Source organism: Cryptotermes secundus, unplaced genomic scaffold, assembly GCF_002891405.2.
Source record: "Cryptotermes secundus unplaced genomic scaffold, Csec_1.0 scaffold180, whole genome shotgun sequence".
NCBI lineage: Eukaryota > Metazoa > Arthropoda > Insecta > Blattodea > Kalotermitidae > Cryptotermes > Cryptotermes secundus.
The window spans coordinates 6556645-6579139 of record NW_019718619.1 but is presented as its reverse complement, the minus strand read 5'-3'; the positions used below and the strand labels follow the sequence as shown (position 1 = coordinate 6579139).

General features: G+C 38.1%; 1 protein-coding gene across 2 annotated transcripts in view; it reads left to right on the top strand.

Moving 5' to 3' along the window:
* LOC111861907 (WD repeat-containing protein 61) overlaps positions 1 to 20108 on the top strand; it is a 27600-nt gene extending 7492 nt beyond the window's left edge. For both annotated transcript variants that reach the window (XM_023846869.2, XM_023846859.2), the window contains exons 3-8: positions 7708 to 7871; positions 11247 to 11482; positions 14464 to 14557; positions 15058 to 15151; positions 17251 to 17422; positions 19937 to 20108. In XM_023846869.2, coding sequence (XP_023702637.1) covers positions 7708 to 7871; positions 11247 to 11482; positions 14464 to 14557; positions 15058 to 15151; positions 17251 to 17422; positions 19937 to 20026 — 850 coding nt within the window. In that variant the 3' untranslated portion in view covers positions 20027 to 20108. The remainder of the gene's footprint in view (positions 1 to 7707; positions 7872 to 11246; positions 11483 to 14463; positions 14558 to 15057; positions 15152 to 17250; positions 17423 to 19936) is intronic.
* The last annotated feature ends 2387 nt before the right edge of the window (positions 20109 to 22495 follow it).

Genomic DNA, 22495 nt, shown 5'->3' with positions numbered 1-22495 from the left:
GGCTTGCCAGGTCATAAATGCTGCATTTCACAAATTTTCGCCTTTGTAACTGCAAGTACAGTCCAGTCAAAAATATGGTTTTTAATACGAACTTCATGTACTTGAACTCTATTCCACATTGAAGCAACAGTCCAGCCTGAAATTTATTTTGTAATACTAAACATTATGGAGCCGAAATTTTACATTATATCAAAGAATTGTTTCTAAAATGACAAAAATATGACCTTATTTCAAAATTATGCCAAAATATGCTGTAAAACCAATAAAACTCTAAAATATGCATATGCACAATAAAAACGACATAATTTCAATAAGAATGACTGGAAACATGCATAATTACATTTAAAAATAGGAATAAACCCTAGGAAAAAAATATGACATGTCATAGAAATCTGGGCCCTACTGATGATGATGATAAGATTATTAACAATTTCTACAAAGGTTTTATTAAATATAGTACAAGTTCTACTTTGGCTTGAAACTTTTTGTTTTCCATCTAATAAGTATATATTTCTAGTAAGTATTGTAACCATACGCATCCTTCACGGACATGTCTTATTTGTTTGTACATAACGATTAAGTTTAGCTGTTGAAATAAAATGCTCCAGAGGCATCAAGGTCTTCTGAACTGGCCTTTTGTTACGAGGGGCTAAAGGGAAGTCAGTGAGTCCATTGCATTCGGGAGGGGGTAGGTATCCCTTCTGTCATCCATGCCTGTGGAGGTGAAGGACCTGTGGATAGAAGCTTCGAGAAGGCGTGTAGACCGGAAGGGGTCCTTGTGCTTGGTCATGTAGCCCCGAGTAGAAAATTCGAGATCGCTGTAAGAAGGTGGTTTCTAAAAGCAGCGGCGGTGGTAATTGTGTAGTGGGTGAGTAGAAGTGAGTCTGTGAGGGAGTTCAAGTGAGTTAGGAAGTAGAAGTGAGTCAGTGAGGGAGTTCAAGTGAGTTAGTCTGTAGAAATCAGTCAGTAAAGAGTCAATCGGGAGGTCAGTGAGTCAAGTGAGTAAAAGATCATTTAAGAGAACAGAGAATAAGTGTGAACTCCGGTAGTATTATCAGAGAGATTGTGAACTGTTTGTTATGCCCTTACGTCCTTACGACAGGGGTGGATTGGTAATCCCACCGCTGTCTCCACTGTTCTGCCACCACTATTCTGGTACCAGTTATTCCGTGGTGACAGGGGGGCGTGGAGGTATCCCCGCTGTCACCTTTTGTACTGCAGTCACAGGGGTAGAGCTAAGGAAATGACTGAATTACTTCCTCAACGTTGCTTCATTGGCTAGGGGCTCACTGCTCACCGGGCTTGGCTGGAGGGCGCAGGTGCGAAATGTGGTAAGGGAGGAAATCACAACAGAAACCCACATCCTCACCTATGCTACCCTATATTAGTAAAACACAATCAATATACAGTTATACACATTTAGGTACTATCACAATGAAAGAGCCGACTGGTGTCAGGTTACACATTACACTTTGCTACCTCGCATCACTCAGTTGGGTCACTCTTACGCCCTGTACACTTTGTAACGTTCCTAACTCAAGTCCCATTGGAGGAGTTACACTTGAATAATGTCACAATTATTATGCATGGCGATAAGAGTAGTTCCACTTACTTGGGTTGAATCTGCAGACGGATGGCATTGCCGGGTGTCGAGTCGGTGCCCATTCTGACATAGCCTACGGCCGCAATTGGCCAAAATTACTGTTATAATAATCCCCTTACTAATTTGGTCTCTGGGTTATATACCCCTATTTATGCTAACTCATTATTTTCCCGGGGTGTGCAGTTCCGCCTCCAATGACGTCTTATCCCAAGGTGGGTGATCTTGTTGGCTGGGATCCTAAGGGGACACACCCCCTTCTACTGCTAGACCATTTCGCTAACACTTTTACCTGCAACGTTCCCCCCATCTTGCTCAAGTGTAGCTTCTGCAAAGTTAGCATTTCGAGGTACCTTGAATGTCATTCTGCTGACTGGACATTCCCGCGTGGCAAGCCAATGTCCGTCTAAGTCCATACGCAGAAATTCCTTTAAGTTGTTTAACCTTCTTACATCCGCTTTCGTACATCGTACAAGTATTTCCCAAGACTAAATCTATTCCAACCAATATTTTTCCCTAAAATACAAAAAGTTAATACATATTACCGGGGGTTGGCCTTCACTGCACCACACTGTTAATAAACGCTGATTTATGTAAGTGGGTTTCAAAGCAATATTACGCAATCTAATGAGGAAGAGAAGTTTCTACAATAGGATAAATAAAGTTAATTAATCAGAAACTTACGAAACCGAGCGAGATATTTCATTTCCTAAGAACCTGTGCCTAAGTAATAACCGATCCAGCCTGCATCAGAAACGACGTAAGCGAGCCAACACCCGTGTACCCCTGATATAGAAGACTCATGACCCTGAATTTAGCACAGGCACTAAACCGCAAGGAAGGCAGCGTGAGGGGCGGGTGTAGTATATTATTTAGAGAATCTCTTTCCCAATTTACAAATTTCCACAATGCTTTTGGAATGTTTATTGATCTATTTATAATATTCTGAATATAATTTGCTTTTGCAGTTTTTATGATTGTATTGCATTCTTTTTTATATGCTTTATGGATGTTTTTATATTCCTGAGATTTGCATTGTATATAAAGATCATACAAATTTCTTAATTTTGTTCTGGCTATGACAACATCCTTATTTATACAAGTAGCCTTATTTACCCATGCAATGTTTCGTCTTACCTTTGGGCAGGCCATATTAAAATAGTAGTTAAAAATGCTATAAAAGGAGTTCCATTTGTTCTCTATATCATTTTCACTAAACACCTCAGTCAAAGTTTCAGTTTGTATAAAAGAACAAAAACAGGTTATATTGTCATCAGATAAATCCCTAACCTCTTTATAACAACTTATTTGTAGTGGTGCGGTCATATTAATAGTTATACTTTGTGCATAATGATCTGAAAGTAGGCTATAACAGTATAATAGCAATTAGCAGGTATATTAGTAATGATTTGATCTATAATTGTTGCCGTACTCTCTGTTACTCGAGTAGGAATATTTATTGTTATAGTCATGTTATAAGCATTAATGATATCTAATAATTGCTTTTGACCACATCCATTTTCCTGGGTATTTATATTTGAGTCTCCAACAAGAATGATATATTGATCTTTCTGAACAAGCTGCTCCAGTATATCTATTAGTAAGTTAAAAAATTCATACATTCCACCACTTGGTGATCTATATAATGCTATAATTATAAGTTTTATCTTGTCACATGTTATTTCTATACCAGTAATCTCAAGAGTTTTTTCTATACTCTTTCCTGTAACCCAATTCAAGGGTTTACTTTGCACCATGTTACTGGTACTGTAACCTTTATATTTTTTCCTACAAAAATATGAGACTGGAGTATAACCTTCTAACATACATTGAGGGATTTCATCCTCTTTGAGACCATGTTCAGAAATAGCTAATATATCAGGGGTAGTACTTTGGAGAAATTCAGTAAATAGTTCAGTTTTATTACTAAGATATTGAGCATTTTGATGTATTATTTTCCAATTATGCATTGGCTTGACTTCCCCAATTGGGAATGACTGGAGCCCAAGGGATCCAGTCTTCATTGTTAGTTTCCCTGATTTAGATCACCTAGAACTATTACATTTAGTTGGTTCTTCTTATTATTACCTATTATTTTACTTACTTCTTGAGTAGTATATTCTTTACCTAGTCGGTTTAGGTGCTGCTCATGCCTTGTGTGTAGGCTCTGCTTATATTGCTTATATCCAATACTTTAACGTTTCTGAATCTTTTACACGCTTGTTTATGTCCATATTTGCTTTCCTTATTTCCTTATTTACTATTGATTCTTTTATTAAATCATGCCTAATCGGTATATTGAGAACAACAACAGTTGTACAAGTCAGTGTGGAAAGTGTTCTTTTTACAACATTGATACAAGTCTTTCTTTCATTTCTAGCAATATCATAGGCACCCCCCGTAATTATTACATGGTTCTGTGAGCCATGTACTGCACAACCACTTACACAGTTTTTCAAAACATTATTTGCATTAGCACCCGGCCTAACCTCACTAAACACCGAAACATCATCATTAGATTTGTTCAGTGATGTAGGTATGCCACGGCCATAGCTATCACAAAAAACATCAGTTTATTCTTATTTTTCACGTTCTTTTTTTTGACAACTGTGCTTTTGCACAGTCTCATCAGCAACATCATTTAGGGGGCAGAATCTGTTAGTTGTTGAAACTGAAAACTGTGGAGTCACCTGTTTTCTTCTCTATTTACGTTTAGCTGCATGGCTCCACCCATTTTTGTTTTCATAATGTACTGGAAGATGTACTTCTTGCACTCTTTCACTCTGTAAGACAGATATCATTTCTTGCAATGACGAATGTTTCGTCTAACAACTTACGGACAACTTCGCAGTCAACATACTGCATGGTCATAATCTCATTTTCTGGAGGATTTCGTAGTGAGCATGAAACACAAAGCCATTGATTATCCTCACTACTCCTGAATAGTGTTCGCTGCTCGGCAACAGATATCAGGTATTGTTGTCAGATGTTTCTGCCTACACATTGCCTAGCAATAGCCGCTGCTCGGAGTCGCCTGTTGCATGACATCACAGCCTCATGGGAGGGGTGTTCACCGAGCGTTGCGTAATGATAGGAGTGGGGGTACATACGTCACTCACGAGAATGCAGAGTTCACGTGACCCCTACTTCCTGTAGTGCCATCCACGTCACAATATTTTAGTGTCTTTTTAAGAAAGGATTGACTTTGTTGCATTACAGGTGGAATACATTATAATTTAAAATAATTTATTTAACCAGAAAGAAATTCAGATTAAAAAATTCTTAGCTGTGAAAGATCTTTGACAGACCACTGCAACCCCATAAGCTATTCGTGGGTCTGAGAAATTGTCCTTAATTTATCGCAGCACATTCTCACAGAGTCAGAAGAATCAGTGCTCAAGAGAGAGCTTAATTTTGCAGCAACAGATAATGTCTAATTTTGACATGGTATGTGCGGCTGAATGTGTGAAGTCCAGAGTCCCCCTGCCTTGGGTATGAGTTCTGTTGGAGGATTCAATGTGTGTTGGAAAAATCAAAACTATTGACGTCAAACATAACTAGGAAGAAATCTATGACAATGAAATCTCTTAAAGATAACAAGGAAAGAAGAATTCTGCAGCCAGACATAGGAAACTGCACAGTAGTGTTGAATGAGTCCACATACAATGAAAAGGTGTCCACTCTGCTAGAATCAGAGGTTTAAGAAATTCTACATAAGGATGCCATATCTCAAATTGAAAAGAAGATATGGTAGCTTCTTACCAGGCACAAAACTGTTCATCCTGCTACCTTGAAATGTGAACTGAGACTTTACGATAGTAAACCACTTCTCCTTGATGGACCTCCAAAGGTACACAAACCTGACATTCCACTTAGACCAGTATTTAACCCTGTTGGCTCTTCCAATTATACCATAGGAAATTTTCTCCATAAGTTCCTGAGCCCTCTTGTTGGCAATACAGACTCTTCCTTGAAGTACTCAGAATAATTCATAAAATTAATACAGGCGATTAACCTTCAAAACGAAGACTGCCTTGTAAGTTTTGATGTTGTCAGTCTGTTCACCATTGTGCCATTGGAAGAAGTCTTACAAGTCATAAGAAATAGACTCAGTATGAATCTTTTCTCCCAGAATTTTTACTTTTGTACATTGAAGAGACAAGGATTATTGGACATCTGTTCAGTGACTGCATACATACAGTTTGAGGATAGATTATAATAGCAAAATGAAAGCATGCCAGTGGCAAATTCACGACCTTCAGTGGTCAATAATATAGTTATGAAATACTGAGGAAGTGGCACTGGATACAGCAGACCACAAACCCACTAAATGGCTCAGAAGCGTCCACGACACATTCATACATTGGCTACATGGACCAGCAAGATTGCAGAAATTTCATCATCACTTCTTCAGCAACCTTAGACCTATCATCAGATTCACAATGGAACTTGAAGCTAATGATACTCTTCTGTTCTTGGATGTCTTGATCATGAAGAGGGGTCCTGAATTTGCCATGAATGTGTTCTGGAAACCTACTCATATAGGTACTTCAAGTCCAATGACCCACTTGACCTGAAAAGAGAGTAAAATTTATAGTTTGATCACTCAAGCCATATATCAGAATCAGAAGGGTTTCAGCAAGGATATTAAGAACTTAAAACATGACCTGATGTTTAATGAATACCAACAAGAATTTGTTGATTCCATGATGAAACCATTGAAAAGCAACTGTCCTTCATCAGATAGAATATACCAGGGCATAGTCATCCCATTACTCTGGAAAAGTCAGATGCATTGGATACCATTTCAGTGTCAGAACTTTTTTCAAAACTAAACATACAATCCATGAGACATCGATGAAACCTGGACCAGTTAGGGATGCCCTACAGATGAAGCAGTGTGTATACGATATCCCATGCGACTGTGACAGATGTTGTGTCAGCGAAACAAGCAGACATTTAGAAGTACGCATTAAGGAGCACCTGACCTTGAAAAATCAAAATTAGCTCAACATGCATACGAAGGAGGCTACAAAATGTTTTGGAAGGAAGTGGAGGTCTTGTTGACCGAACCAAACACCACCTATAGGAAATAACAAGAGATCTGCCCATATGTCTCTGATAGGCCATCTGATTAGTAAACCCAGCTTGGACATCTCTCCCATTATTGCAGCAGAAGTCAGAAAACTACTACTCCATCCAGTGTAGATTATATGTGAAAGTTTTATTTTTTCAAGTTGGTGCCATACAGAGAATTTGTCTCTTTAGTGATGACTTCTGATAGTACTCCAATTTAACAACAGTAATCGTGAAATAGTAGCTGCAGAATTGGCGGCTCCTCCAGAAGGGCTCAGCTCCATGAATAAGTAAATAAGTAAGTAAGTTGTGAAATAGTGCATGGATATAGATGCTAGGCCTAATGTGTGTGGAGTTTTTTTTTATGTTTTAACTGTCACAGATGGTTTGTGCTGTGCTTAATTTATATATCCTGTCTCATATTGGTGACTGTTGTCTGGAGATAGAGACTAACTCTGTTGATGGGGACCAGCAGAGTAGGCTTTCACCTGAAGACAGACAGAATCCAGTCTCCAAAACGTTGTGTTTTAAATAAAGAAACAGAACAATGGATAATGTTCAGAAATACAATAATTGTAAATGGTTTTGTGTGTGAGAAATGTAGGGTTTGTTTGGAGCACCACTTAATATGTCTGTGAGACCTGAAGTGTTTTGGCTAGTCTTCAATGTGGAAAATGTCTGTCCTAATTTCCAAAATTTTGAAGGAAAGACTTCCTCCACAAGATTCTAACTGGCTGATATGAACAGACTGGTAGGTTACAATAATTGGCAATTTTCAGTTGCAAACAGCTAGCGACTGTCAGCCCTCAGAGACTCGGCTGCAACGTCACACCTCAGGCTCATTAATTTTTTGCTGGCATGTCTTCCACAAACTTTGTTGCATTACAGATGGAATACTCTACAATTTAAAATGGTGCCCTAATGCAACAGGATGGTGAAATATAATAGAGCACTACATGTTACTGTTTGAACCTGGCTTCTGGACAAGATTCCTTGTAATATGGTCTGAAAATGATGATTTGTGCTTCTAGAGATTCAGCTGCTGCAGAAGAATCAATGGATTATATTGTGACAGGGGCTGTAGATGATTTAGTGAAGGTCTGGACATTCAAGAATGATTGTCTACAGCTAAAACACAAGCTTGAGGGTCATTCACTTGGAGTTGTCTCAGTTGCAATAAATTCAGACAGTACAAGTAAGTAGAAGTACAGTCATTTTATTATTAACATCTCTCTTCATCATTGACATTGAAAGGGCAGCTGCTCTTTATGAGAAAGCGGCCTCTGTAGTCTAGGGGTAACGTTCCCACCTCATGACTCAAGGTACGCGAGTTCAAACCTGGCGGAGGTCGTGGAATTTTTAATGGCGGAAAAATTCAGGGAACAAGTCCTCCAGGAGGGACTTTAAGCCGTGGGTCCCGTATCATAGATTTACAGCACGTAAAAGATCCTCATGTCTTAGGAGACCTCTGAGCAAAATTAGGCAAACATTTCCCACCCAAGTAGTTTCCAATGCCTCTGGTAGATGGGGGAAGCATCAGGTGCCGCGTGCCAGAAGAGGGCCGACCTCGCTGGCAAAGTGGGGCTGATAGCAAAGCACCAGTACCTGTAGGGTATGGGAACAGTAGAAATTAAAAGGGGATGCACAATGGACCAATAACTGGTCTAAGTGCATGGGGAAAACCCACCCCCTCTAACAACAACAATAATAATAGTAATAATAATAATAATATTATTTATCAGAATGCAGACTTCTGTGCTATTTGTCATGAACGATTTGCAGGTTTTTAGTTCCTTGCTTTACACTGTGTAGCATCCACGTAAGTGGTCCATACAAATGATGAGCAATGAGTGTTGAGATGAGAAGGATCTCTTCAAGGGAAATGATTGTTGAGTATTTATTTAGTCACAGGATTGTCACTGCATGTGGATACTGTCTCATTTTGTGTGAACAGAGTGAACTTAAATCTCTCACTTCATGTCAAGTTTGACATGTTAGCCATATAGACTCATGTTAGAACAGCAGTTTGCATTAATGTGATGTAAATATTTCACCTATGAATTTAAAGTTGTGATAAGTAAGAACAGAAATATGAACACATTCTGGAAGGTCACCAGATGTTGCATTATTTAATTGATGTGTGCCACATACAGGCATGCTAATTTATATGTTTATGGTTTTTCAGGTTGTGTTCTTGTAAATTGTGACAGTGGAGTCTTGTAGGCAGATAATAACACTTTGAAGGATTATGCTGCCTTTGCCTGTAGGGTTGAAGTGAGGAACTGCCTCAATTATATGGGTAGTAGTGGTAACTCAGGTCCATGGGGAGGGTAAGAAAATTAAACCCAGTCTGAACCAGGGCATATGGTAGGCAGGAAAGCGGCACTTTCAGGGTCCCAGTATTGTTTTCATAATATCACAGGAGAGAAATTGAATTGTGAGGAAAGGGTTCTGTTTCCAGGACCACAGTATTGTTTTCTGTTACAGGAAGGAAGGAGGAAGGTAGACAAAAGATGACCTTTTCAGGGTGCATGGATGTTTATCATTCATTCATCAGTAATCTATCAAGACGACAGGTCCACAGTCTCTTCCAAAACAGTTCCTCCACTTGATGCGATCTAGAGCTTTCTCCTTCAAATGAGAATATCCTCCTCTGTCCCCAAGGTCATCCAGCATCTTCTTACATCTTCTTCCTCGTCTTCTGGTCACTTCTATCTGCCCCTCTCTCTTTCCTTCAATAACTTCTTTTAGAAGGAAGTTACCGGGTAACATATGACCAATCCAATTAGCCTTCCGTTTTCTTATTTCATGTAGGATATTCCTCTGCTCACTGACTCTTTAAACACTTCTTTATTTCTCACNGATATTCCTCTGCTCACTGACTCTAATTAACACTTCTTCATTTCTCACATAATCGGTCCAACTGATCTTCTCCATCCTTCTCCAACACCACATTTCGAAACTTTCCAGATGTTTCTGATCTACTGCCCTAAGTGTCCATGTTTCAGCCCCATACAGAGCTATGCTCCAAATGTAGCATTTCACTAGTTTCTTTCTCAAATTTAAGTCCAATTTGCTGGTAAAAGGATTGTTCTTCTTGCTAAATGCAGCTTTTGCCATGGCAATCCTAGATTTAATTTGACACGTACACCTTCCATCATCTGTTAACAAGCTACCCAAATATTTGAAACATTTCACATTCTCCAGTTGTTTTTTGTCCATCTTTATTGTGACTGGGGTTGGTTGTCTCAAAATTTTCATTACTTTTGTTTTTTCCAGATTCATTTCCATGTCATAGCACCTTCCAATTTCGATTAGTCCATCACAAACTTTTTGATGTTATTCACTGGAATTATGATACAACCAAACCTGTTCACATTTCAACACTGAAAGTGGAGGCAGCATATTCCTCCAGAACGTCGATATCTGCATACAAGATGACAGTATGTCACAGCCCAGAAGACTATAGCCTGAGTCCTGTGAAAACTTTAAAATTCACTCATGTGTGGTTTATTTAATTTAGGTCATATAGTGTTGAATGACAAGGTGATTAGTGGGAGTTGAGGAAAGCCATGAAAACATCAGGATAGTTGGTCTCCAAGTTGGATTTTAACTGAGGATTTCCCAGATGTGAACCATTAGAGCATGATATTTGATGTAACTTTGTTATGTGAAATCAACTTAACTTACAAAATGATATTCAGAAAGGAATGATCTTTCAGTAATGATAATTCTAGCAAGCATTCAGTAGATTCTAAAGTGATGTATAACTTGTATAACTCTCAGAATTACTGGGTTTTTGGACTTCATCCATTGTCTGGTATTCTAGAAACTAGAAAACAGTGATTGAGGTTAGCTCTTTCTAAGGTACCCAGCTGAGTGTGTTTTTTCCCCCCTCACCTGAGGATGGAAACAGATCTAGTTTCTGAAAGATTGTGTTTTCTAGTTTCTAGAATACTGGACATTGGACAAACCCAGTAATTCTGAGTTCTTGTTTTCAGTAATTCATGATATCGTGAAGTCCTATTTATTATGTGCATGATGTATGGAGTGCCTATGCTGAGGATGTTTATGCTGTGTGAGCATGAATTCACAGCCTTCTTACAATTCTTTAGCTTTTCTTGCATTTTTGTAATACTTAGCTCAACCCAAAGATGGGTTTGTCACACAATCATTTTCCTTAATACCATTCTCCTGTTTTCAGTAGTAAAAAGGTAGAGTTGTCACTATGTTTAATTATTAAGCAGTATGCTATGAAGACATGTGGGGGAGTTGAGGTATAGCTCTGCCATTCTTGACCTCAGAACTAGGTGGAGGTGAGTGGTCAGTTTTACCCTTAAAGGGAGAGGCCTTGGTACCCATTGTATTGAAGGTTGACTAGGCCCTAGAGGTGGTCTGGATGCTGTGGATGCTCTTGCCCATGCCAGGAATTGAACCTCGGCCATCCAGCTCATAGCCAGTTGCTATAGTGACTAAGCTATCCTGGCTTCTATTTCCAGTAGTTCCTAACTTAAGCCACAGTGTGCTGAGGTCCAGTGTGTAATCAAAAGTTATAAACAAATATTTTCAGCTTGTGCTTCAAGTTCATTGGACTCAAGCTTAAGACTGTGGGATCTTGCCTCTGGGGAGAAAGTTGGTAGCATTGAAGTTGGACCAGTGGACATATGGACTGTTGCCTTCTCACCTGATGATAAGTTCATCATCTCAGGCAGTCACTCTGGAAAAATTGCTCTGTACGGAGTTGAATCAGCTAAACAAGAGCAAACCCTTGACACAAGAGGGAAATTTACTCTCAGTATTGCATATGTGAGTAGAGAACGTATGTATCAAGACATGCTTGCAGTGTGAAATCTGTACTATATCATGCTGCTCTCATAAATGATAAGATACAGCATCATTCAGAAATTTTAGCATCATATTATTCATATTATTGGTCAGCTGTTAACTGCCAGGGAAAGAGCTGCTGTTAACACTTTGCGGACCAGCAATTTAAATATTTAAATCACCCTGGAGACTGGCATTTTTATATCTACTACCCTGACTCGTGCACTGTTCACTTTAAAAATTAATGTAAAATCTCCTAATTAATTTTATGAGCTAAAATTTTTGGAGAACCCTTACCAGTGCTCCTAGAAGTGCTTGAGAGTGTGATATTTCTGGAAACATTCCCCTTTGTGAAGTGGCATTACACACTTGCAAATGTAGACAGTCATAGTCCTTTTTTTCTGAATGGCGCAAACACAGCATTACCTAGAAGGATGCTTCCCCTTGGAATGTTCACTCTTCACAATTTTCACGAGGGTATGTTTCTGCATATCACCTGAGAGTCGCCCAGGGGTGTCCACATGAGGCCTGCGTGGGGTGGGAGTTGATGGGCTAGGTTGCACTAAGTCTGTCTGACTCTGGTTCTGCCATCACCCTCTGGTCTGTAGCCCAAGCCTTTGCCACATTCATCAGAAATGCTTTGTATTTCAATTTTGAATCGGGGTTTAGATTTTTGTAAACCAAAAATGAATTGACAATGGCACAATTTATAAGCCACAAGGCAACTTTCACTTTTATTATCTGTGGCCACAATTCTTTGTTGACCCCTGTCACTTCCACTGTGTGAGCCACTAATCACTGCTACTCCACAAGGCACATCAGATAGCTCATCGGAAAACAAGTCAGAAAGATCGCTTTGCCTTCAACCACTTTTGTCGTTTAAATATTCCCCTCTACTAACTTCCTGCTTTGTACATAAACAGCTGGAAGGGGCAAAGTTTATTTTCTTTTGGAGTAGGGACCCTAGCCAGCCAGGTCAAGTTACTGAATACCTATCTTATCAGAAATTAAATCAGACAGCTCGGACAAGAAAAAATAGTACATCATACATACCAGATCAGAGAAGAAAGGGCCTATAGATAAGTAATACAAAATCTACGTTACTCAGTAACCGCAGATGAAATAAAAGAGGAACTAGGAAAACAATGTTATACTGTCCGCAGTATACAAAACTTAAGGCATTGTCAAGCAAAGGAACCACTGCCTTTGTTTTTCATAGACTTAGAACCTAAAGAAATCAGTAGGAGCATATATGAAATTAAATACTTAACGTGATATAAAAATAACAGTTTAAGCCCCAGGAAAGAAAAATGACATTGTACAGTGCACAAGATGTCAGTGCTATGGTGCTGTTAGCCCTGCTAACAGCAAATAATGATCCAGTAGTAGGATCACAACATCTTTTAAATCACTTGAACCTCCTCCAGCAATGATACAGCAAATGGAAAATCAAAATAAACCAGACAAAATCAGTGCAAGTTACGTTCACCATGAAATGTGCAACTTGCCCACAGGTTACCTTCAATAATATGCAAGTACCTGTTCAGACCAAAATAAAATACTTCGGATTATACCTCGACCAACAACTGACATAGCAGAAACACATGAAAACAAAGCATTAGAAGTTAAACTTAAAACTATGAGAAATATCCTGCCTTTTGGGTTGTAAATCCATGCTATCCATAGAAAACAAACTTCTGCTATATAAGTGCATAATAAAACCCATATGGACATATGGTATACAACTATGGGGCTGTGCAAATTCATCAAACACGAAAATAATTCAGAGACTTCAATCTAAATTCTTGCACTCAGTAACTAAAGCACCTTGTTATGTCTCCAACTTTACTATCCACAGTGATCTGCAAATGCCATTTGTCATAGAAGCTATACATAGATTGTCAACACTCTACCATTGGAGCATACTCAGACACAATANCACTACATGTTTCAGCCGCAAACGGCCATCATCAGGTGTACACACTCACGTAGCTGTTACACTGCACTTAGTTTAAAATTTAACATTTAAAAACTCAGGTCTTCCCGATTGTTCTATTTGTCGTTATTACCAACATCTGCTTCGTTGATATCTGTGTGGTTTATACATTATCTTTGTTATTTACACACGTTAATTTTGATTTCCCTGAATTAGCACTTATAAAATCTGCAGTTCTAATTTTAAAATCCTTTAAAATTTTTCTCTAAATTTTAAATTTTGTAAGTGCTAATTCAGGGAACTCAAAATTAACGTGTGTAAATAACAAAGATAATGTATAAACCAGACAGATATCAACGAAGTAGATGTTGGTAATAACGACAAATGGAACAGTCGGGAAGACCTGTGTTTTTAAATGTTAAATTTTAAACTAAGTGCAATGTAACAGCTGCGTGAGTGTATACACCTGATGATGGCCGTTTGCAGCCGAAACATATAGTGTAGAGGAGCGCAAGATCAAAGACATGTAATATATTGTTTGCACTTAGGACAGAGTTTATATCATATACCATTACAGGGCCTGTCAGAGTATCATCAGTGGATGACTTCTCTACTCCAGACACCTACTTAGAACAGATTTACTTATTACTCCATATTATCGAGAGTTGATTGTAAATATGCTATGAATTAAATAAAAAAAAAGATAGCTAGGTCATTCCAATGAATGTGTCCAAGGCTCTGTGTAACATGTTGTAACATCCTGGTGTTTTGTAGTAAGAGTTGTTAGCAAGGGGTGGTCCTCCAACTTGGAGGCTAGGTAGGCTGGACCAACCTCAAAGCTGGAGGACCATCCCTTGTTGGCTATTCATGACTGCTCATTCAGTATATTCACAGCTGTGTGTCTGGAGGTTGTCTTTATCTGCAGCCTGAAGATGCATCATGCTGTGACAGTGGAACAACTTAACTGAAGAATGGCTTGAAGCCAATTGAAAGGGCCAGAAAATTGAATTATATTTTTATTTTTCAGAGCCCAGATGGCAAATATATTGCTAGTGGAGCAATTGATGGTATTATCAACATTTTTGATGTTTCTTCTGGAAAATTGGTCCACACCCTTGAAGGTAATACACAAGTATTTTGTTCTCTTTCATCAAGCCTGTGTTGGGCACTGTTAACTGAAACTATAATATAGAATAAAGAACTGGTATATTTTCTGTATGTCTCCTACCTGATGTGGTACTGGCTGGTCTGTTCAGTGCCCTTTGAACATACACAAACACATGCACATGGACATGCATGGATACATACACACACAAACACCCAGCATAATTATTTTTGTTATACAGGTAAAGACAGTACTTCCTTTGGCTTATTTTGGACTTCACCCATCGTCTGGTATGTAAAAGACAAAAAGACCACGACATTTCGGAGACTGGATCTGTCTCCGAAATGTCGTGGTCTTTTTTTTCTTTTACATACCAGACGATGCGTGAAGTCCAAAAGAAGTACAGTATACACCATCGTCAGAATCCTTTCAAGTCTATCCAGGTAAAGACAGATGGTACTTAAATGTACTGTTCAGTAGACAACGTATGAAACGAAGAATACCCTTCTGTTACAGGTCATGCAATGCCTATCAGGTCTCTGTGTTTTTCTCCTGATTCACAGCTCCTCTTGACAGCATCAGATGACGGTCATATGAAGCTCTATGACGTGTATGTATTGTTATTTATCACTAACGAATCATAAAAGACAGATTAAAATATTACAATTTTTCTGCAACAAAGTAATGTGTTATTATGTTTATTAGTTTGATATTGGGTTGTTGGTTGAAATCCCCCCCAGTAAACTGCTTATTGTGACCTCATAATATCACTACTACTTTGTTCAAGTTTCAGGTTTATATACTGGTGGTCTCCTTTGTATTATCCTGTTGACTACAAGTATTTGTTTTCTGCACTCTGATAAAGAAGGCTACTCCATCTTTCCTGTCTGATATATCCTTTACATGACACATGAAACATAATGGGGAGCCATGAAAGACAGCTGTTCCTCCAAAGACGATTGATTATTAAAAGTAACCATATGGGTACTAAGACACTAGTTCAGTGAAGTATGTTTGAGAATACACATATTCTGAGCTACTTAGAATGGTTGCAGTAGGTAAATATCTAAAATGTTTTAGCTTGCTACCTGCTTTACACTGGTTTCTTGCTTGGCTTATTCTTTGGTTTGAAGGTGGAGGCAACATGTTCCTCTGAAACACTGGTTGACTTTCAACAGACTACATGGCATTATATTAATCAGACTTCTGGCATTGTTAAATGCATAAAATTGCAGAAGACTCTTGACCAAAGGAATTTATATGCACAGCAGAAAATTGCACTGGAGTTGCCAAAAGTAGGCACAAGACTGGACATGTAGAGTGAACAGTGTGTTGGTACATAACAGTGTTTCTTGAAGAATTACAAAAGTGGTCTTCACATTACTGAAACCCTCTTCAACAAGGACATCATAGTGAACAGAATTACCCACTTGAATTAGAGGTCAAAAAAGCTGAAACCACAGGATAGTGTTGTTAGAGGGAAACATGGTGTGCTTGTCCTCAGCTTCCAAGAAGAGCGGTTAGGAATGTGGTGTCAGCTCTGCACAGAGTGAAACTGCAAGGATGTCTAAGCAATGGGGCACATGAAAGATGAAGTGGAAGAGTGTTACTGATTATAATATAGACACAAGGTGACTGCTGACCAGTAAGACACTTAAGTGTGCTGACTTAACTCAACAGAAGGAACCAGTGAACATTTCCCAGTTAAAGAGGAGAGAGAACTCGCCTTGGGGAGATGTTGATCTAGGCTGACTGTGTTGTCGTTTCTCATAATTTACAATCCCTCTCATGTGAAAATAAAGACCCAGAAGGCTGACTGGATGAGATAATGAGAAAAATTAAACATGTTAAAATTCTGGACCCAAAAATTAATACCTCAAGATGTTCCAGAATGTGTCTCAGAAAAAACATGAAATAGATACAAGGTTTGTGTGTGCTTTTTTAGAGTCCCTCTGTACCCTGGTGCTTGCTACACTCAATATCACACACCCAGAGTCTAGTAATTGTAATATAAAATTGTCACAGTTTTTCATAGGCATATGATTTCTCCTTCACATAGTGCAAAAGTACACCTGTGCCCTGGAAACTCCAACATTTAAATTCAGCCCTGAATTTAAGAACCTGGCAGCAAATGTGTTATGCATGGGACCATATGGGGGGGGGCGACGTATCTGCACACATTCTAAACCTCAGTACTATATGGAGATGAGTGGTTAGCTTTGCGCTTTGGCCCTTCTGCCAAGGGAAGGAGCAGTGGTACCTATTGAATAGGCAGCAGAATGGACTTCAAAGCTGGTCTGGATGCACTGATGGAGAGAAATATCTCTGCCTGGAATCAAAGCCCCACTCATCCAGACCATAATCTTGTGACTGTAGTGACTAAGCTGCCCAAGCTCCTCAGATTTATAAAAAATTAATTAACTTGTTGCAGATTCATTTTATGTATTAGTTACACAGGAGCTTCAGTATTGAATATATTCAATGTGTGGACTTAAGTCTAAATAAATGCATTAGATTACTTCACTAGGACCTTTAGTTTTCTATAATGTGTTGTATGTGTACTTTATACAGATTGACATGGATTTGTTTTGTGTGACATGGATGGCTCATGCATTCATTGATTGATACAGAAATCTAGATCAGTAGTTTTGTCTGCAGTGCATTCATTTGTAGAATACTGATTGATTAATAATGATTTATGTGTTGCAGGCAGCATGCAAACGTAGCAGGTACTCTGTCAGGGCATGCTTCCTGGGTACTCAGTGTTGCCTTTTCTCCGGACAATGAGCATTTTGTTTCAAGCAGTTCTGACCAAACTGTGAGAGTATGGGAACTCAGCAGCCGACAGTGCATCCGCACATTTAATGAACACAGTGACCAGGTGACTTATTGTGTGATTTATTATTTTGTGAATTCTTTTAATTGGAAATGTAATGTAGCTTGAACAAGAATTGATAGGTGACACAAATGAGCAGAGGGGTGTAAAATATTGCCCTTTCTCGGTAAGTTCAGTGTGGATGTAGGACTTATTTGTAGTGTTTTTTTATTGAATCTTAAATTTCCTAGATGCATTATACAGTATATTGGTACTCATCCAGCATGTTGTGAGATTATACAGCGTTAGTTCTCTGAATGTCACAGAATGGTGACCACTTTTGACAGTGGTATAAATGGGACTGTCTACACACAGTATATCTACAAAAATGAAGACAAAATAAATAATAACATATCAACATTAGTTTTATTAAGTGCAGGTGTTACATTAAATGTTTTGACCTTTCATCACACATTACGAGAATATCATAAGTTCTTGAATTGTGTCCATATTTTGCATATATTGTTTTTTGTGTTTGTAAATATAAATACACCTTCATAAAATGTAACAATACACACAACTACTCTGGTTATATATGGTATTATCTGGGTTTAAATTAGGAGGGGCAGTCAGAAAGTTCCTGGAATGGTGGTGTTGCACTGCAGTGGCATGACATACGCCAACTTTTACCTGATTACCTTCGAAGCTGGACACGCGTGTGTGCACACACACACACACACACACACACACACACACACAGACACACACACACACTCTCTCTCTCTCTCTCTCTGGCTTCATCAATCCTGCCATTGTCAGAAGCACTGGTGGAAGGCATCTTTTGGAATCTCCAGACTGGAGATAGGGGCTAGCTCTATGTATTGGACCCAACTGAGTAGGTTTTCCCTGAGGATGGGGACAGCATCCAGTCTCCAAAACATGTTTTGAAAAAGAAACAGGACAGTTTTTAGAAAATAGACAAGACAATGGATATCGAAAAACATAATACTTGTAGCAATATACCATCGTCACAAACTTTTAGATCTTATATTATGATGATATTAATTTGGAAATTGAAGGAGAAACTGCGAGTGAAGAATTGAGCGACAAAATGTGGGAAAGTGAAAGTGAGAGAGAGATAAGTGTTGCGTGTTGGTGGGTGGGAAGACAAGATGATGGGTGATGATACAAGTCTGGAAATGATGCCACCGAATAAAACAATTGGGCCATCAAAAAAGACAAGAGAGTGCATGGGGTAATAAAACATATAGAGAAACAGTTTCAGAAAAACATTATGGCAGGTAGAAACTTTGTATTAGAAGAGTCAACAGTTGGGTTCAAGCACGAAATAATTTTTGAAACTTATAATAAAAAAAAATGAAGTGGAGCATCAGAATATTTGCAGTAGCTGAAAGTGACACTGGTTACATTCACAGTATAATTCCAAATTATGGAAAACTTACAGACAACATTTGTAACTTACCATACTCTGAGAAACCGTTCATTTCATAAATACTGTAGTTCTTTCCTTGATGGATAGACTATGACTCAGTACATCTGGTATTGAAGATTATCAACGTTTAACTGACAGATACACGTATTACAGCAGTATTGAGTTGGCAAAAGAATTAGACAATCATATATGTAAGTACACATTTGTATTTTAACTTTATGCCCTTATTGCACCAACTTTTTGGCAAAACAGTTCACTTAGTGGTTTGGCAGGCATTTAAAAACCCCTAGAACCTGCCTGCAGAAATTTTCCTAAACACAATGACCGGAGAGGGTTAAATGGTGTTTAATTATGTTGATGGTTTTGTAAGCTATATTTAGGTTTGTGTTTCAAAATACTTTTGTAGTGATTCTTCTTTTGGGGCCATAGTATGTGAAGGTGGTCCATTTTGTCCTTTGTGTTTCTTGTAGAAGATTGGGGGGGGGTGCATCATGTTTTAAGATTCTGATTTGTAATGTTTTATTAGTATCCATTCCTTTTTAGTATCTCTCTTATAATTATTTGTTCCTGGTCTGTATTTACTTATGAAAGAGAATGTGTGTTCATATGGTTAATTAAATAGTTTATAGCTGATTTCTTGTGTTCATAAGGGTGACAATCATTACATATGATGGAATCCATGATGGTGGGTTTTCTGTATATGCCAAATGTTAATTTGTTGTGTTCTTTGGTAATGGTCAAGTTAAGGTAATTTATTCTATTTTGAGTATCTTTTTCTATAGGGAATTTTAATTTGGGGTGTACCGTGTTAAATTCTTCAAGAATTTAATGTCTTTCTTCAAGAGTGTTTCAGCGTTTTGTGTTTGACAAGCTTTTGAGATGTTAAATGTCACACACTGTTCCTATGGTTTCCTCATGTGCAAATACCTTATCCATTTTCATGTTCCATAATGATTGAAGGAAATGCAGTATCCCCCCCCAAAAAAAACGTTCCTTCTAAAGGCATTCAGTTGACTTTATGAAAAAATCTTCCGTTGCTTACCAGTTTCTTTTTGCATACTCCTGTTGTATTTACTGCTGTCATTCTTTGTGTCCCAATAGTGAATGTAATTCTTTCTTCTTTTTAGGTATGGGGAGTAAAGTACAATCCAGATGGGAACAAGATAGTTTCTGTGGCTGAAGATCGATCGATAAACATATATGATTGCCAATTTTAATTTTCTGTTTCACACTCTGAACTGTGACACCACATTTGTTACTGTTAAGTTCTTAATGAAAGAAGGAAGAATTGATGCCAAAGCAGAATTTTTATTCATACTTTTCTTTCCTTACAGATTTCCTGTGCTTTGATATTAGTATTTGCAACAAGTACGGTTTTGCTGTCTGTTATATTAGAACTTGTTAGTTTATTCGAAAATGTGCAACATGTGTGTGTACAACAGCAGTGCTTGTGTTGAGATACAAAGGAGCTGAAATGCATCCACTCACTGATGGCACAGACTAATTACTGGCAATAGTGACATTTTGTTCAAAGAAATGAAGAATATTTTAAAATAATTTTAGGAACCCATGTTTATGAAAACAGTACTGAGTAAAGTAACAGACCTTACCTTTACTGGTGGATGGTGATGAACAGTGAGGAATTGGTGGGGAATTGGAATTTTGTTCTACTTAGGGTACAACCTCCAGCACTAGTAGATAAAGTCAGGGATGCTACCAGTAGCCATAAGTACTCAGTTAGGGAGTAAGTGTGAAGCTGTAAGACACCTGCAAATGGAAATGGTAATTTTTCTAAACATTACTTAGTGTGTATGATGTGTAAGTGAAGTAAAACAATACAAATGAGTGAAATATTTAAAAATGCTTTAATAAAATTTCCAGGAGTTCATTAGCATAAGTTAGTTGAAGTTAGCATAAAAGGTATGAGTAAAAAAGGTAAAGTTGTCCCAGTGCTTAACTAATTAAGCACTACACCATGAAGGCATATGAGGGAGTGGATGTATAGATCCACATTTTCTTGACCTCAGCACTAGCTGGAGGTGAGTGGTCAGCTTCATGTCCCGTCTGTCCTCCCCCATTCCACACATACTCATTTGCTGACTGGTGTTATTGCTGTTACTACTCTATGTTTGCTGTTAGTGAACAAACTAAAATTAACCTTGCTGTAGTTTCAAGCTAGATTTTGCAGGTGTATTTTTTAGTTGTGTAATAATGTGACATTTTAAAGTTTTTACCATTATGGTAGTGCTTGAAGGACAACATGATTCTTTCAAAGAAACCTAAGAGAATGCATATTTTTTTTGTAATGAATGGTTAGTAAAATAAATGTGGCTGAAACAGTTAACCTGACGATAACTGAAGGGCTCAAGGTATGTAATAAATTATTTATTTTATCTCATGGAGGGGAAATAATATTATAAAGCATGCTTTTGGAACACAGCATTGACCAATCCATAATCATATGACACAAAATCAGTTGTTATCTACATTTATAACAACCAGCCAAGACAGTAATGCCGATGAAGTTATGGCTGCTGAGCTAGCTCAAATATAACATGCTACACATCATGAGCATTCCTACAGATAACTCAAAATATGGAATATTTTTTTCTTATTTACATAAAATTAGCAGTCAGAATTACATTTGATTCTGTAAGCTAATTAGCTGTAGTATTCTTCGTGACGTGAAGAGGGCTTATCCAGAGATAAGCCCTTGTTAACCCTCTCTCAGGTCAGCTGGCCAATTCCTTTTTAGTCTTTGTCCATTGTGCGGTTCCAGTAACGGTTGCATTAGTACGTTCTCATGTCCTTCTGTTTTGTTGGGGTATCTTGTGCTTTTCCCTATTATGACTTCCTTCACTAGCGGCACTTTCCGGTCTCCATGGAGTGTTATATTGGAAACATACCTTGGGGAGTTAGTAATCATACGTAGTATCTTTGACTGACATCTCTGGATTATGGAAATACTGGTTTTGCTATCGCATCCCTATATTTCCACTCCATATACCCAAATTGGTTTTATTATTGTTTGGAAAGTAAAATTTTGTTGTCTAATGAGAGCTTGGAATTTCATCCAATTAACCAGTGCATATCCTTTATTTTTAAATCAATCTGTTTGCGTTTTTTAGTAATGTGTTCCTTCCAGGTTAGATGGTTGTCTAGATGAATACCTAAGTATTTTGTGCTGGGTGATTCAGGTATTTGTATGTTATTAAAGAAAACTGCAGGACATTGTTGCCTTCTTAGACTGAAGTTTACTTGCACTGACTTGGTGTCATTGATTTTTATTTTCCATGTATTTGTCCACCCTTGTATTTGATTTAGATGATTTTGCAATGTGGAGGTAGCTATTCCTGGATCTGTGTTGGCTGAGAGGATCACGGTATCATCTGCATGTTGGCATTGACTGATAGGTCTGCTGTACACAGTAAATAAGTAGTGGGCCTAAGACACTGCCTTGTGGTACACCTGATTTTATTGCAAAATTGTTAGATGTACTATCATTGAATCTCGTTCTGAACTCTCTTCCATTTATATATGATTTTAGTATGTGGAAATAAGTGATGGGCAGATATTTTTTTATTCTTTTTAAGAGAAGTCTTTCGAGGAGCTTAGGTATGATGGGTAATAAACTTATAGGATGATAGGATGACACACTATTAGGATTTTTGCCTGGTTCGGGGATC